Below are 15,443 nucleotides of genomic sequence, written 5' to 3'. Positions count from 1 at the left end.
GACAGGCGTGGTGCCAAGGACCCTGCTGTATCATCCTTATCCTCAGCACAGCCCTAGGAGGCATCCCGTCTTACAGATGAGCATCCCAGCAGGAAATGACGTCCCGTGAGGTACAGTGGAGACCTATTGGAGGCAGGATTCAAACCAAAGCTGAGGGGCTTCCAAGGCAACAAGTGGCCCAAGGGGGCCTGGCCAAGGCTCCAGCTCTGGGGCCAGGGTCGTGTGCACTGGCCACAGCGCCAAGCTTCTAGTTCATGTTCCCAGGGTCCTGAGGAAGCCCCGCCCCCATCACCATGCCACAGGGCTAGCAAAGCCACAGACCTGGGAACTCAGGGCATGGATGCAGACCACTTGAAGCCTTGTGTCCAGTTTTGACAACTTGGAGTGCTCAGGAAACTGATGACTTCTATGTCTAGACCTCAGTTTCTTAATCTGTTGGAAGAAATCATGTCAAAGTACTGATAAGAGTAGAAGTAGAGCCTGAGGCAAAGATTTGGCCTGGAGGTTAAGACGCCTGCATCTCACATTGGTCAGGGTACCTGGGTTTGAGTGCCGACTCAGTTCCTGATTCCAGCTTCTTACTCATAATGTGCACCCTGGGAGGCAACAGGTGATGGCTCAAGTACTTGGGGTCCTGTCTCCCATTTGGGAGGCCTGGACAGAGTTCCTGGCTCTCGGCTTTGGCCTGGCCCAGCTCCAGCTATTTCAAGCATCTGGGGAGTGAACTAGCAGATGGGAGATTTCCCTCTCTCTCTCTCCCTCTCAAATAAATAAATAAAATAAATTTTTAGACAAAAACAAGGGGCCAGAACTGTGGCGCAGCGGGTTAAAGCCCTGGCCTGAAGCGCTGGCATCCCGTATGGGCACCGGTTCTAGGCCCGGCTGCCCCTCTTCTGATCCAGCTCTCTGCTATGGCCTGGGAAAGCAGTAGAAGATGGCCCAAGTCCTTGGGCCCCTGCACCCACGTGGGAGACCTGGAAGAAGCTCCTGTCTCCTGGCTTCGGATTGGTGCAGCTCCGGCCATTGTGGCCATCTGAGGAATGAACCAGCGGATGGAAGACCTCTCTCTGTCTCTATCCCTCTCTGTAACTCTGTCTTTCAAATAAATAAAATAAATTTTTTAAAAAAAGATAAAAACAATTTTTAAAGATGTAATTTATTTATTTGAGAGGCTGCTAGTTACAGAGAGAGAGACAGAGAGATCTTCCTTCTGTTGGTTCGCTCCCTAAAATGGCCACCATGGTCAGAGCTGTGCCGATCCAAAGCCAGGAGCCAGGAGCTTCTTCCAGGTCTCCCACATGGGTGCAGGGGCCCAAGCACTTGGGCCATCTTCCACTGCTTTCCTAGGCCATAAGCAGAGAGCTGGGTCAGAAGAGGAGCAGTTGGGACACAAATCAGTGCACATATGGTGTCACAGGTGGAGTGGCTAAGCCACTATGCCACAGTGACAGCCTCGACAAAAAAAATAATAATTAAAGATTAGTTCATTTATTTGAAATGCAGAGCTACAGAAAGGCAAAGTCAGAGAAGAGAGAGAGAGAGAGAGAGGTCTTCCATCTGCTGGTTCACTTCCCAACAGCTGCAATAGCTTGAGCTGAGCTGATCCAAAGCCAGGAGACAGGAGCTTCTTCCAGATCCTCCACGTGGGTGCAGGGACCCAAGGACTTGGACCATCTTCTACTGCTTTCCCAGGCCACAGCAGAGAGCTGGATCAGAAGTAGAGTAGCCGGGATTTGAGCTGGCGCCCTTATGGTGCCAGTACGGCAGGAGGTGGTTTTTTTTTTTTATTTTTTTTTATTTTTTTTTATTTTTATTTTTATTTTTTGATAGGCAGAGTGGACAGTGAGAGAGAGAGACAGGTCTTCCCTTGCCGTTGGTTCACCCTCCAATGGCCGCCGCTGCAGCCGGCGCAGCGCGCTGATCCGATGGCAGGAGCCAGGAGCCAGGTGCTTTTTCCTGGTCTCCCATGGGGTGCAGGGCCCAAGCACCTGGGCCATCCTCCACTGCACTCCCTGGCCATAGCAGAGAGCTGGCCTGGAAGAGGGGCAACCGGGACAGAATCCGGCGCCCCGACCGGGACTAGAATCCGGTGTGCCGGCGCCGCAAGGTGGAGGATTAGCCTATTGAGCCACGGCGCCGGCTCAGGAGGTGGTTTTTACCTGCTATTCCACAGCACTGGCCCCGAAAAAAAATTTTTTAAAGATTTATTTAATATAGCCGGCGCCGCGGCTCACTAGGCTGATCCTCCGCCTTGCGGCGCCGGCACACCGGGTTCTAGTCCCGGTCGGGGCGCCGGATTCTGTCCCGGTTGCCCCTCTTCCAGGCCAGCTCTCTGCTGTGGCCAGGGAGTGCAGTGGAGGATGACCCAGGTGCTTGGGCCCTGCGCCCATGGGAGACCAGGAAAAGCACCTGGCTCCTGGCTCCTGCCATCGGATCAGCGCGGTGCACCGGCCGCAGCGCGCCGGCCGCGGCGGCCATTGGAGGGTGAACCAACGGCAAAGGAAGACCTTTCTCTCTGTCTCTCTCTCTCACTGTCCACTCTGCCTGTCAAAAAAAAAAAAAAAAATTAAAAAAAAAAGATTTATTTATTGAGGCTGGTGCTATGGCACAATAGGTTAATCCCCGACCTGTGGTGTCAGCATCCCATATGGGCGCTGGTTCTAGTCCCAACTGGTCTTCCAATCTGGCTCTCTGCTATGGCCTGAGAAAGCAGAAGATGGCCCAAGTGCTTGGGCTCCTGCACCCATGTGGGAGATCTGGAAGAAGCTCCTGGCTCCTGGCTCCAGATCAGCCCAGCTCTGGCCATTGTGGCCAGAGTGGAGTGAACTCTGGGGAGTGAACCAGTGGATGGAAGATTGATCTCCCTCTCTCACCCCAGCCCGTTAAAAAAAAGATTTATTTATTAATATGAAAGGCAGAGCAACAGAGAGAGGGAGAAACAGGGAGTGAAAGAGATCTTTTATCTGCTGGTTTACTCCCCAAATGGCTGCAACAGCCAGGTCTGAGTGAAGCTGCAAGCAGGAGCCAGGAACTCCATCCTGATGTCCCACATGGGTGGCAGGAGCCCAAGCACTTATACCATCTTCCATGCCTTCCCAGGTGCATGATCAAGAAGCTGGATCAGAAGCAGTGCAGCCAGGACTCAAAATGGTGCTCCAATATGGGATGCCAGCCTTGCAAGAGAAAGTTTAGGCCGGCGCCACGGGTCATTAGGCTAATCCTCTGCCTTGCGGCGCCGGCACACCGGGTTCTAGTCCCGGTCGGGGCGCTGGATTCTGTCCCGGTTGCCCCTCTTCCAGGCCAGCTCCCTGCTGTGGCCCGGGAAGGCAGTGGAGGATGGCCCAAGTCCTTGGACCCTGCACCCCATGGAAGACCAGGAGAGACACCTGGCTCCTGCCTTCAGATCAGCACGGTGCGCCAGCCACAGCGCGCTGGCCATGGCGGCCATTGGAGGGTGAACCAACGGCAAAAAGAAGACCTTTCTCTCTGCCTCTCTCTCTCACTGTCCACTCTGCCTGTCCAAAAAAAAAAAAAAGAAAAAAAAAAAAGAGAGAGAGAGAGACAGTATAAACATCTGCACCATAACACTGGTCCCAAGACAAATTTTTAAAAAGAAGTAGAATCTGAAAGTGGGAAAAGAACTGAGTAGCTCCTGTTCCTCCCAGTGCTGAGGTCATCTGTAAAATCCCAGGAGGGGCGGGACTCCGCCACCTCTACCCCGGTCACCAGCCTCTGACCCAGTGCATTTTTTAAAAAAGGATTTATTTTATTTATTTGAAAGACAGAGTTTCAGAGAGCGGTAGAGACATGGAAAGAGAGGTCTTCCAACCACTGGTTCACTCCCCAGGTGGCTGCAATGGCCAGAGCTGGGCTGATCTGAAGCCAGCAGCCAGGAGTGTCTTCTGGTTCTCTCACATGGGTGCAGGAGACCAAGGGCTTGGGCCATCTTCCGGTGCCTTCTGAGGCGCATTAGCAGGGAGCTGGATTGGAAGAGGAGCAGCCGGGGCTAGAACCAGCACCCATATGGGATGCCGGCGCCACAGGCCAGGGCTTTAACTGCATCTTCAATGGCTCCATTCAAGTCCAGAGCAGCCTCCGGGAACCTGGGATGAACTCCCTCAGGTCACTCCTCGGAGCCCTCCAGGTTTCCTCCATTGCAGCCATCAGCCACACGGCCGTGAGCGGTGCTGACCGGGAGTTCTCCCTCCGGCCTGTGAGATGCTTTGCGACAGCGCTGGGTCTGATCATCTCAGTGAGGCTGGCGGGGCTGGAACAGGCAAGCTCCTTCCCTTCTCCTTCTCTCCGTCTCATTGCGCTCCCCTTCTCTTTTTTTCTTTTTTAAAGAGCTCTCATATGCATGAATTTTGAAAATTTTTACACCCAAATGAATTTTTTAAAATTCCATTTTCCACTAACTTATTTAAAAAGATGCATTTATTTATTTGAAAGGCAGAGTTACAGAGAGTTCTGGAGAGACAGACAGAGATCGTCCATCCACTGGTTCACTCCCCAAATGGCTGCATCGACTGGGGCTGGGCCAGTCCAAAGCCAAGAACCAGGAGCTTCCTCAGGGTCTCCACGTGGGCACAGAGGCCCAAGCACTTGGGTCATCTGCTGCTTTCCCAGGTGCATTAGCAGAGAGCTGGATCGTAAGTGGAGCAGCTGGGACTTGAACCAGTGACCATATGGGATCACAGCTCTGAGTCTCACCCACATGGCCATGAAGCTTCTTCCCAAGCCCTGATGCTTAGCTTCTTAGAGTGTTCTGGGGTGACCGTGTCTCCCTAACAGCTCTCCCAGGGCCACCCAGATGGCTGCATTGCACCCTGCCCCACCCCCATCTGTGGTCTCCACCCCTCCGCCTGTTGGCAGCACTCTGGATTTCCCACAGAGCCAGGGACAGAGGAGCAGGACCTGACGCCTCTGTCTGAGTCAGGGCAGGGTCCCCAGCCCATCCAGCCCCTCCCTGATGAATCACCTTATCTCCCCTTCCAGCCAACAGGTCCCCTTGCCCCTGGTTTTATGGTCCAGGAGAGGGAACCATGCAGCCCATAAATCACCTGCCCCACCCTGCTTTCTCCTCCTCCAGCTCTGTCTCTCCCTCCCTCGCAGGTCCCGCCCTCCAGTCCCTCTCTCACCTCAAAGCTGACAGAGCAGAGAACAGCATGGAGTCTGGAGCTAGACTGCCAGATTCCCCAAACTGGCTTCACCACGGTCACCAGGTCATCAAGCTTTGTGACCTTGGGCAAGACACTTAACCTCTGTGCTTAATTTCCCCATGAGGAAGTGGGGATGATATTACCTAAGCATAGAGAAGGATAAAGCACTAGAATGGCACACAGTACTTATGAAAGGGCTACTGTAACCATTAGCAACTCTTCTCTCCTTTTTTAAAAAAGATTTATTTAGAGGCCGGCACTGTGGCGCAGCAGGTTAATGTCCTGGCCTGAAGCGCCGACAACTCATATGGGCACCGGTTCAAGACTCAGCTGCTCCTCTTCCAATCCAGCTCTCTGCTATGGCCTGGGAAAGCCATAGAAGCCATAGAAGATGGCCCAAGTGCTTGGGCCCCTGCACCCATGTGGGAGACCTGGAAGAAGCTCCTGGCTCCTGGCTTCGGATCGGTGCAGCTCTGGCCGTTGCGGCCAATTGAGGAGTGAACCTGTGGATGGAAGACCTCTCTCTTTCTGCCTCTCCTCCTCTGTGTAACTGACTTTCAAATAAATAAATAAATCTTTGAGAGAGTTAGAGAGAGAGAGAAATCTTCCATCTGCTGGTTCACTCCCCAAATGGTTGCAACAGCCAGAGCCAGGCCAGACTGAAGCCAGGAGCCAGGAACTTCAGATCTCCCACGTGGATACAAGAGGCCCAAGTACTTGGCCCATTTTCTACTGCTTTCCCAGGCACATTAGCAGGGAGCTGGATTGGAGGTGGAGCAGCCAGGACTGGAACTGGCACCTATATGGGATGCTGGCACTACATGCAGTGGCTTTACCCTCTATACCACAGTGCTGGTCCCTAAATTTTTAAAAAAAATTTATTTTATTTATTTGAAAGGCAGAGTTACAGAGAGAGAGAGAGAGAATCTTCCGTCCTCTGGTTTACTATCCAAATGGCCACAATGGCTGAGGTTGTGTCAGGCCAAAGCCAGGAGCCACGAGCTTCATACGTGTCTCCCATGTGGGTGCAGAGGCCTAAGGATTTGAGCCATCTTGTACTGTTTTGCCAGGCGCATTAGCAAGGAACTGAATCAGATGTGGAGCAGCTAGGACTGGACCCGGGCCCATATGGAATGCTGGCGTGGCAGGTGGCAGCTTATCCTGTGAAGAAGCCTAAATATGTTTGTTTGTTTTTTTGTTTTACAGGCAGAGTTAGACAGTGAGAGAGAGACAGAAAGGTCTTCCTTCTGTTGGTTCACCCCCCAAATGGCCGCTGCGGCCGGCACGCTGTGCTGATCCAAAGACAGGAGCCAGGTGCTTCCTCCTGGTCTCCCTTGTGGGTGCAGGGCCCAAGCACTTGAGCCATCCTCCATTGCCTTCCCGGGCCACAGCAGAGAGCTGGACTGGAAGAGGAGCAACCGGGACAGAATCCGGCGCCCTAACCAGGACTAGAACTCGGGGTGTCAGCCCCACAAGCGGAGGATTAGCCTAGTGAGCCCCTGTGCCGGCCTGAATATGTCTTTTAAAATGCTCCTTTGCCTCAGCCTCATTTTCCCAAGAGATCTGCCCTAGCCTCATCCCGATCGTATCCGCCTAGAAAACGATTGCCTTGAGCATGACACTGAAGGCCCGCCAGGCCATTCCTTCCTCCCCCTGCTTCCTGGATGTTACTGTCTTTCTCCAGGCCTCAGGCCGCTCTGGTCTCCCTTGAGGGCTGTGACAGACGTGGTTGGAGAAACAGGCCCCTGTGGGTCTGATGGGTGACTGGGTGGGCTTTCTGCAACAGCACATGGAGGGGTTGAAACAGAGGTAAGGGCAGCAAGGTGTGTGGTGATCATCCAGGCGGTGAGGCTGTGGTCCAGCGCAGGCGCTGGGGAGATGCCTGGCAGGAGTTGGGTACCCAGTATTTGTTGACTTTGCTGGCTACTCTTCCGTTTACTTCCTTCACGGCACTCCACAACCTCCAATTACCCTGTTTATGTCCCTGCCTATTGCCCTTTTCCATCACGTAGAATGTGGACTAAATGAGGGGGCAACCCTGTCCAGTCTTATTTGGGAAAGTGCCCGGCACTTGGCTGGTGCCCTCGATAATCCCTGAGGGCTGAGTTGACTTTAGCAACTGATTGGATGGTACAGGGTGAGGACAGAATTGAGAGGAGCTGTGGTCATTGCACGAACACTCCAGAGGAGTTCAGACCCCATCTCTGTCTCTGGCCCTGGGAAAGGTGGGCACCAAGCGGGGTCTGACTCCAGACGGCCCCAGGACCAGCTGCTGCTGCCTGTAACATCAGAATCACATATGGGTGCCGGTTGGAATCCCAGTTGCTCCATTTCCGATTCAGCTTCCTGCTAGTGCACCTGGAGAGGCAGCTGAGGATGGCCCAAGTCCTTGGGCCCCTGCCACTCATGTGAGACTCCAGGATGGAGTTCCTGCTCCCAACTTCAACCTGGCCCAGCTCTAGCTGCTGTGGCCATTTAGGGAGGGAACCAGATCTCTGTCTCCCTCCACTTTCCAAGCTCGGCTCCAGAGTGTGCCATTCCTGTCACTCTCTACAGGGGGCAGCACTGGCCTGGCCCGGCTGGCCTGGCCCAGGCGTGGGACCTCTAGGTACTGAATGCTGTAAGGGTAATGTGGGTGACACGCCCTGACACACCCAGACGAAAGCTAGAGCCTCCTCATCCAAGGTCCCAGTGTGATCCACCTATCACAGGTGGGGAACGCCCTGCCGGCCTGGGGTGAGTGGTTAAGCTCAGGAAGCAATTTGATCTGGCCCTGCCAAGACAATCAGCAGGTAGACTCTAAATTCAATAAATCTATAGCAGGCTAATTTTAAAGAGATTTATTTATTTATGTGGAAGTCAGAGTTAGAGAGAGAGAAGGAGAGACAGGGAGATCTTCCTCCTGCTGTTCACTCCCCAGATGAGCACAGTGAAGCCAGGAGTTTCTTCCGGGTCTCCCTCGTGGATGGCAGGGGCCCAAACACTTGGGCCATTTTCTCATTGCTTTTCCCAGGCCATTAGCAGAGGGCTGGATCAGAAGTGGAGCAGCCGGGACTGGAACCGGTGCCCATATCTGGTGCCCATATGGAAAGCTTTATGGGCTTTACCCACCAGGACACAATGCAGGCCCCAACAGCAGGATATTTTTTAAGCTGATCATTTTGTAAAGATGTTATAGGTAACCAAATGGCCCTGGAAGAAATAAGGCTCTCCATCCCCGCTGGAGACTCCGCCCATGCCTGCCCCTCACTGCAACTTCAGTGCCCACCCCGAAGAATATGGAAAGGAAGGAGGACCCTTTAGCGGGACGCGGCCAGGGAGGGGTGTACGGGGAGACAAGCCTCAGTTAGCCCGCCACTGGCACCTGCCTGGCGACCGGCAGGGTAGTGCATGCTTTACAGGGTGGGCGGGAGGCGGGGCCTCGAAGCGCGTCGAGTAGGAGGAGGAGCTTTTAGGTGACGCAAGGCCGGCAAGGGGCGTGGCTTCTCGGGACTCGCGGCCAGGAAGGGGCGGGGCTGTCGGTGACGAGACGCCGGGGTGGGGACAGGCGTTCATTGATAAAAACGCCGGGCTCCCTCAGGCGCGAGCGCAGCGTAGCAAATCCAGGCAGCGCCACGCGCGGCCGGGGCCGGGCGGAACGGAGAGCAAGCCGGGGCCGCGCTGCGTCGCGCTGTCCGCATGGAGCCTGCCGCCGGCTTCCTGTCCCCGCGCCCTTTCCCGCGTGCGGCCGCCCCGCCCGCGCCCCCCGCCGGACCCGGGCCGCCTCAGAGTGCCTCGCCCAGACCCGAGCCCGAGATGCTGGCCGGGCGGCCGGCGCCGGACCCCGGGCGCCTCATCACCGACCCGGGCAGCGGCCGCACCTACTTCAAAGGCCGCTTGTTGGGCAAGGTGGGTCGGGGGCTCTCCGTGATGCGGGTGGGGTGGAGGGGGCTCCGCCGATCTCTTTTCCGGCGTCGGGCGGGGTAGGGGCGCGTGACCCGACGCGGGGACGCCTGCGGGCCAGATCCGCCTTCCCTGGAGCGCCCGGCCTGATGGCCTCTCCTCATAGGGGGGCTTCGCCCGCTGCTACGAGGCCACGGACACAGAGACCGGCAGCGCCTACGCGGTCAAAGTCATCCCGCAGAGTCGTGTCGCCAAGCCGCATCAGCGCGAGAAGGTGGGTCCGGGCCCGGCGGCCGAGGGGTGGGGTCGGTGGCGTGGGAACCTCGGGAGGATGACCGCCTCGCACCCCCATCGCAGATCCTGAACGAGATTGAACTGCACCGAGACCTGCAGCACCGCCATATCGTGCGCTTCTCGCACCACTTTGAGGATGCTGACAACATATACATTTTTCTGGAGCTTTGCAGTCGAAAGGTGAGGAATGGTGATTCTGGCGGGGATGGGGCAGGGGGACGGCGGGTGGGGGGGCGGTCTTAAGACTCAGAGCTGGGGGCGGGCGGAGGTGGGGTGGGGTGGGCTAAGACAGTGGCTCTCTGCAGTCCCTGGCCCACATCTGGAAGGCCCGACACACCCTGTTGGAGCCGGAGGTTCGCTACTACCTGCGGCAGATTCTTTCCGGCCTCAAGTACTTGCACCAGCGAGGCATCTTGCACCGGGACCTCAAGCTGGGTGAGGCTCCTGGGCCCCAAGGATGGGGGGTTGGGGAGGAAGCGAGGGAGGGCTCTGACACACCTCTCTGTCCTTGTCCAGGAAATTTCTTCATCACCGAGAACATGGAACTCAAGGTGGGGGATTTTGGGCTGGCAGCTCGGTTGGAACCGCCAGAGCAGAGGAAGAAGTAAGTGTTTGATGGGAGGGGTGGCCACAGTCTGTGTGTGACACAGATCAGTGTGTGTGGCAGACTGTGCGTATGGACGTGGGAGGCAGTGTGACGGCCGGGTGTGTGCTGGTGGTAAACGAGGAAAGGGTAATGGGGTTGTTTGTGTGCGAAGGTGGAGGTGGCAGCCTGGGTCGCTGTGACTGGGGAGGTGCATGACAAACACAGAGGGGGTTGGTGGCCCTGCGTCTGAGGTGCCAGGACTCTCAGAGGTGTGTGGCTGACCCTGGGTGTGGATGGGGGAAGGTGCCAGTGTAGACCTGTATGTGTGAGACAGAGAGCGTGGGGATGGTGGGACGTGACGTCCTGTGGCCATTGTGACTGGGCGTGCATGACACACGTAGCATGTGGGGCAGATGAGTGTTTACGGGCGATGTGACAGCTGGTGTTGGTGTGTGTGGCGCAGACCTTAGGAGGGTGTCTGACAGACGGGAGTGGGGGAGGGGAAGGGAGCTGTAGCAGGCCCTCTGTGGAGGAGGGGGCTGAGTTGGGGGTCAGGGCCTCTGCCTGTCCCATAGCGCAGCTGAGCAGCTGGGCCAAGAGAGTAGGCGGGGACTCAGCTGCCGTCCCCAGCATCCATTGTCCCAGGACAAGCAGGAGTTCTCTGGCCTTTGGTGACAGGCAGCTGCTTTGTCTGGACTCGCAGCGGGGGCAGGGAGGGCTGTGGGGCTGGGGCTGAGCCTCCCCCTCCTCCTCCCTACCTTCTTCCAGGACCATCTGTGGCACCCCCAACTATGTGGCTCCAGAAGTACTGCTGAGACAGGGTCATGGCCCTGAGGCAGATGTGTGGTCACTGGGCTGTGTCATGTGAGTGCCAGGGAGAGACGGGGGTGGGCACAGGGGTGCGGTGTGCCCTCCCCCTTACCCTTTGCCCGGCCCCACAGGTACACTCTGCTGTGTGGGAGCCCCCCCTTTGAGACGGCTGACCTGAAGGAGACGTACCGCTGCATCAAGCAGGTTCACTACACGCTGCCCGCCAGCCTCTCACTGCCTGCCCGGCAGCTCCTGGCCGCCATCCTGCGGGCCTCGCCCCGAGACCGCCCCTCTATCGACCAGATCCTGCGCCATGACTTCTTTACCAAGGTCTGTGGGTTCCCCAGACACCGAAGCCCACATTCCCAGAGACAAATAGGGGCGGGGAGGGGGGACAGGGCCCGGGAGCCTCTTTTCTCTGTTCACGGCGGCGCTCCTCTTTCCAGGGCTACACCCCCGACCGGCTCCCCGTCAGCAGTTGCGTGACAGTCCCAGACCTGACACCCCCCAATCCGGCTAGGAGTCTGTTTGCCAAAGTCACCAAGAGCCTCTTTGGCAGGAAGAAGAATAAGAGTGAGTCTGAGCTGTCCGTAGGTTGAGGGTACAGAGTGGCTTGTCACACAGGCCGCGGGCATGAGGGAGCAGGCGTGGCACCCCGCGGGGAGCAGGGGCGCAGGGCGGGAGTCTGAGGAGCTGCCTTCTTCCCCAGACAAGAACCATCCTGAGGAGCGGGATGAAGTCTCCTGTTTGGTGAGCGGCCTTGTGCGCACATCCATTGGCCACCAGGATGCCAGGCCCGAGGTGAGCAACTCACATGGCCGCCGTTGCCCTGACTCACCCCCACCCCAGCAGCCCACGGAAGCCTGGAATAAAAGAGGCTGGGGAAGCAGCTCGCCTCATGGTGGCCTAATTGGCTGGGTCTCATTAGCCAGGCAGAGCTGACCTGCGGTGCCCTGGGAGCCAGGGCGGGGTTGGGCCATGGGCTCAAGGATTTGGATTTGGGGACCTAGCTCGTTCCCTTCCCCTGTGTAACCCTCCAGGCTCCAGCAGCTTCTGGCCCACCTCCCGTCAGCCTGGTAGAGACAGCGGGTGAAGACAGCTCCCCCCGTGGGACGCCGGCGAGCAGCGGAGATGGTGAGGGCTCTGGAGCTTGAAGTGCTAGCAGTGGCTGGGGCTGAGCCCAAGGCCAGAGGGAAGGGACGGACAGGGAGACGTGGCCCGCATCCGTGGGGGGTTGGGTGAATGCTGACACCCTACTGCTTGTTCCTTTCAGGGTTTGAAGAAGGTCTGACCGTGGCCACGGTGGTGGAGTCAGCCCTCTGTGCCCTGAGAAACTGTGTGGCTTTCATGCCCCCAGGTAAGGCTGGGTCTGGTACCCGGGGACCGTAGCCGGAGTTATCTGGCTGGAAAGTCAGAAGCAGGTCCTAACGCCCTCCTCTCTGACAGCGGAACAGAACCCGGCCCCTCTGGCCCAGCCGGAGCCTCTTGTGTGGGTCAGCAAGTGGGTTGACTACTCCAACAAGTTTGGCTTTGGGTATCAGCTGTCCAGCCGCCGCGTAGCTGTGCTCTTCAACGATGGCACTCACATGGCCTTGTCAGCCAACAGAAAGTAAGTGCTGCCGGGGGTGCCTCGTGTGCAGGCTGCTGTCCTTACCCTGGTGGGCACTCCCGAGTTCCTGACCTCTGCCTCTACCCTTCCAGGACTGTGCACTACAACCCCACGAGCACAAAGCACTTCTCCTTCTCCGTGGGTGCCGTGCCCCGGGCCCTGCAGCCGCAGCTGGGCGTCCTGCGGTACTTCACCTCGTACATGGAGCAGCACCTCATGAAGGTGTGTGGCCTTGGGGACGGCGCCGCGGAGGGACCCTCCTCATCCCTTCTGGTTCCCCTCTGGGGCGGGGGTGGCGGGGTCGGGCTCGAGGCTAGGGAGCATCAGTGGGGAAGGGGCCCGACTCACGTCAGCCCCGTGACCTGCCCGCCCCCGCTCTCAGGGTGGAGATCTGCCCAGCGTGGAAGAGGTGGAGGTGCCTGCCCCGCCCTTGCTGTTGCAGTGGGTCAAGACGGATCAGGCCCTGCTCATGCTGTTTAGTGATGGCACTGTCCAGGTAAGAGCCTAACCTGCATTTGGGGGCAAGACCTGCGGGGTGGAAACTGGGCCCGGGGCTTAGGCGCTGATCGGTGTCCCCCTGCTGTGCACAGGTGAACTTCTACGGGGACCACACCAAGCTGATCCTCAGTGGCTGGGAGCCTCTGCTTGTAACCTTTGTGGCCCGGAATCGCAGTGCTTGTACTTACCTCGCTTCCCACCTGCGGCAGCTGGGCTGCTCGCCCGACCTGCGGCAGCGACTCCGCTACGCTCTGCGGCTGCTCAGGGACCGCAGCCCAGCCTAGGCCCTAACTTGCAGAGCGGGCCGTGAGCCAAACTGTCCAGCCTGAGGCCTGTGCCCGTATGGCCCTGGCCCTTGCCTTTGTGGCCCTTTCTGTCCCTTTGGTGCCTCACTGGGGGGGGGGGTGCTCTAGGCTGAATCCCCCAGGGAATCAGGGACCAGCTTTACTGGAGCTGGGGGTGGTCTGTCCCTGATGACTCCCGCCTCTCTCCAAAAGCCTGAGCCATAGCCCCCGGCTAGGGGGTGTTATTTATGGACCACTTTTATTTATTAACATTTATTTATTGGGATGTGAGCCCCAGGGGGGGCCCTCCTGGGACAATAAACTGTTTTTGCAGAACTTGGAGGCCTATTCACTCATAGTAGAGCCCGTGGACGGTGGCCACGGCGAAGAGTGACGCATTGGTGAAAGTGGCGGAGGCCAGGCCGTCGCGGGCCGCGTCCCAGAGTGCGCGGCTGACCACGTGCACACCTTGGCCGGCACGTGGCCCCAGCACCACGCTGCACACCAGCTTGTAGCGCGGCGGGCAGAGTTCGCGCAGGCGCACGCGCACCTGGTCGCAGAGCTCCTTCGTTAGCCGCCCCGCCTCGGTGCCGGAGTAGCAGGTGTTTTGCAGCCTGGCCGCCAGCGCCGCCTCCAGGGCCCGTTGTGCACGTGCAACCTCCCAGCGCTCCCCGGGCACCGGCTCCCTGCGATGCGAGGGTGCCACGCGCCGGGCAGGTGCCAGAGGCAACCCGGAGAAGCCAACCCGTGAGCCGAGAGGGGGCAGTGGGCCCAGGGATGGTCGTCGGCCTCCAGGACCTGTGCCTGGCCCAGCCAGCGAGCTGCGGCGTGAGAAGGAGGCGGCTAGGCCCAGCACGGAGCCACGGCGGGAAGCTGGGCCAACACCTGTGGGTCGGTCCTCATCGATGCTGGGCAGGCGGCCCCGGGGCCTCACTGCCACTGGTTTCGGCCCGGGGTCTTTGGCAGTCTCCTCCTCCTGGCACCCGGTGGGCAAAGGCCTGGCAGCCATGGGTCTGTGGACTGGAGGACCCACACTTAGGGTGGCCGGCGTGGCCATCTTTCTCCACCACCCCGTCTTTACCCGTGATGTCAAGGGTTTCAGTCCCCCTTCCCCTCCTTACCTGTGTTTTTGGAACCAGTGGATCAAGCAGTGCTGGGCCGTGCAGCTTCCTAGGTGTTAGAGCGTTAAGGGCTGTTAGGGACGTAAGCGAGGGGAGGGACGCTGCTCAGACTGTGAACCTGGAGCCACACTGTCCCTCGGACTCTATGGAGGTCAGCAGGTGAGCCCGAAGTACCCTTCCTTCTCTGCTTCCCACCTAGTGGGAGAAGGGGAAGTGTAGCCACCATCTGACTCGGTTTGGTCAGTGCGAGTGGTGCCCTGACCCCTCCACAGGAGGAATGGACAGACCCAATTCTTTGAAGCCCACAGATTCTTCTAGCTCCAGGGTTATTGAGTGCAGTCATCCTACCTGCACCCCTACCTGCTTTCAGATGGCTGGTGCAACCATCACCCCCTGAAGAGACTGGGGGCTGGTGACTCAGGAAGCTCCTTCCACCTGCTGCCTTGAGCGCCACCTCTTTAGATCTGTTCTGGCCTTTTCTCCCGAAACTCCCTCGGGCACCTGAGTCACCCACAGCCCTTGGCCTCCAAGCTATCTCCTGGCTGCACAGCCGCCTGGCTGGCCTGACCGGCAGGTAGGAGGAAAAGGGCTTGTGTTGTGGAGTTGCCACACGTTGCTGGGGCAAGCGCTCCTCCCGCCCACTGCCCCTCCCTCCTGTCCTGCTGGTACAACCTGAGAGCGTTGTTACTCCAGGCCCTTGCTGAGCGTGGCGTGGCACTGAGCCGTGGGGAAGAAGGGAGCTGCATGGGCTTGGGGCTCGAGCACCCCACCACGACAGGGAGCCTTGAGGGGCCCAGCGGGAAAGGGGACCTCCTGCTGCGGGCTGAGCAGCTGTCCATTTCCCCCGCGGAATGGCTGAAAGATGTGAATGAGTCGCAGAAGCCTGGCCGAAGGGGAGCCCTGGAGGCTGCGGGGGCGGCTGCTCAGGAATCCATGATCCAGGCCCACAGGAAAGGAAGGCGTGCGTCATGGTTGTATCTTCTCCCCATCAGCCTCAATGAGGACAAGCATTTCCGCTCCAGGCGCAGAGCTAGGGTGGGGCTTGGATGACTTCCTCACTTCTGGGCTGTGTGGGGGGGAGGGGAAGCCATTGGCTCAGCTGGTTGGAGCCAGGCCTGACGCAGTCCTGACTCCATGGTGAACCCGAGTCTGGTCTCCTGACCCTTGATGACCCAAGTGTCCTGGGACTGGTCCCCAGCT

The 15,443-nt window shown here is 58.3% G+C and overlaps 2 protein-coding genes across 7 annotated transcripts; one reads left to right on the top strand and one right to left on the bottom strand.

The window, feature by feature from the left end:
* The first annotated feature begins 8,702 nt into the window (after nucleotides 1–8,702).
* On the top strand, nucleotides 8,703–13,458 carry PLK3 (polo like kinase 3). The gene is made up of 15 exons (XM_002715146.6): nucleotides 8,703–9,047; nucleotides 9,208–9,315; nucleotides 9,399–9,515; nucleotides 9,641–9,770; nucleotides 9,852–9,939; nucleotides 10,690–10,785; nucleotides 10,863–11,061; nucleotides 11,178–11,304; nucleotides 11,441–11,532; nucleotides 11,772–11,865; nucleotides 12,005–12,088; nucleotides 12,178–12,340; nucleotides 12,433–12,562; nucleotides 12,723–12,836; nucleotides 12,931–13,458. The coding sequence occupies exons 1-15, from the start codon at nucleotides 8,838–8,840 to the stop codon at nucleotides 13,120–13,122; spliced, it is 1,944 nt and encodes a 647-aa protein (XP_002715192.2). The 5' UTR covers nucleotides 8,703–8,837; the 3' UTR covers nucleotides 13,123–13,458.
* DYNLT4 (dynein light chain Tctex-type 4) lies at nucleotides 13,380–15,248 on the bottom strand. 6 transcript variants are annotated; one of them, XM_089300785.1, is made up of 3 exons: nucleotides 14,916–15,248; nucleotides 14,244–14,292; nucleotides 13,380–14,142 (listed from the first exon to the last, which is right to left on the bottom strand). In XM_089300785.1, the coding sequence occupies exon 3, from the start codon at nucleotides 14,129–14,131 to the stop codon at nucleotides 13,472–13,474; it is 660 nt and encodes a 219-aa protein (XP_089156911.1). In that variant the 5' UTR covers nucleotides 14,132–14,142; nucleotides 14,244–14,292; nucleotides 14,916–15,248; the 3' UTR covers nucleotides 13,380–13,471. The 6 variants fall into 6 exon arrangements, with proteins under 6 accessions (XP_089156911.1, XP_089156909.1, XP_089156908.1 ...); XM_089300783.1 differs by having other exon boundaries at nucleotides 14,244–14,314; nucleotides 14,916–15,230; XM_089300782.1 differs by lacking the exon at nucleotides 14,916–15,248 and adding an exon at nucleotides 14,604–14,743 and having other exon boundaries at nucleotides 14,244–14,314.
* Between the last annotated feature and the right edge of the window lie 195 nt (nucleotides 15,249–15,443).

Source organism: Oryctolagus cuniculus, chromosome 7 (genome assembly GCF_051225735.1).
Source record: "Oryctolagus cuniculus isolate XC-2025 breed Fujian yellow rabbit chromosome 7, ASM5122573v1, whole genome shotgun sequence".
Classification (NCBI taxonomy): Eukaryota; Metazoa; Chordata; class Mammalia; order Lagomorpha; family Leporidae; genus Oryctolagus; species Oryctolagus cuniculus.
This window is presented reverse-complemented; position numbering and strand designations above follow the sequence as displayed.

Excerpts from the sequence above, each read along its gene's own strand:
- PLK3 (XM_002715146.6), top strand. The coding sequence starts at position 8,838 with ATGGAGCCTGCCGCCGGCTTCCTGTCCCCGCGCCCTTTCCCGCGTGCG. Across the intron at positions 9,048-9,207 it reads AAGGCCGCTTGTTGGGCAAG|GGGGGCTTCGCCCGCTGCTA; the intron begins GTGGGTCGGGGG and ends CTCTCCTCATAG. Across the intron at positions 12,837-12,930 it reads TTAGTGATGGCACTGTCCAG|GTGAACTTCTACGGGGACCA; the intron begins GTAAGAGCCTAA and ends TGCTGTGCACAG.
- DYNLT4 (XM_089300785.1), bottom strand. The coding sequence starts at position 14,131 with ATGGCTGCCAGGCCTTTGCCCACCGGGTGCCAGGAGGAGGAGACTGCC.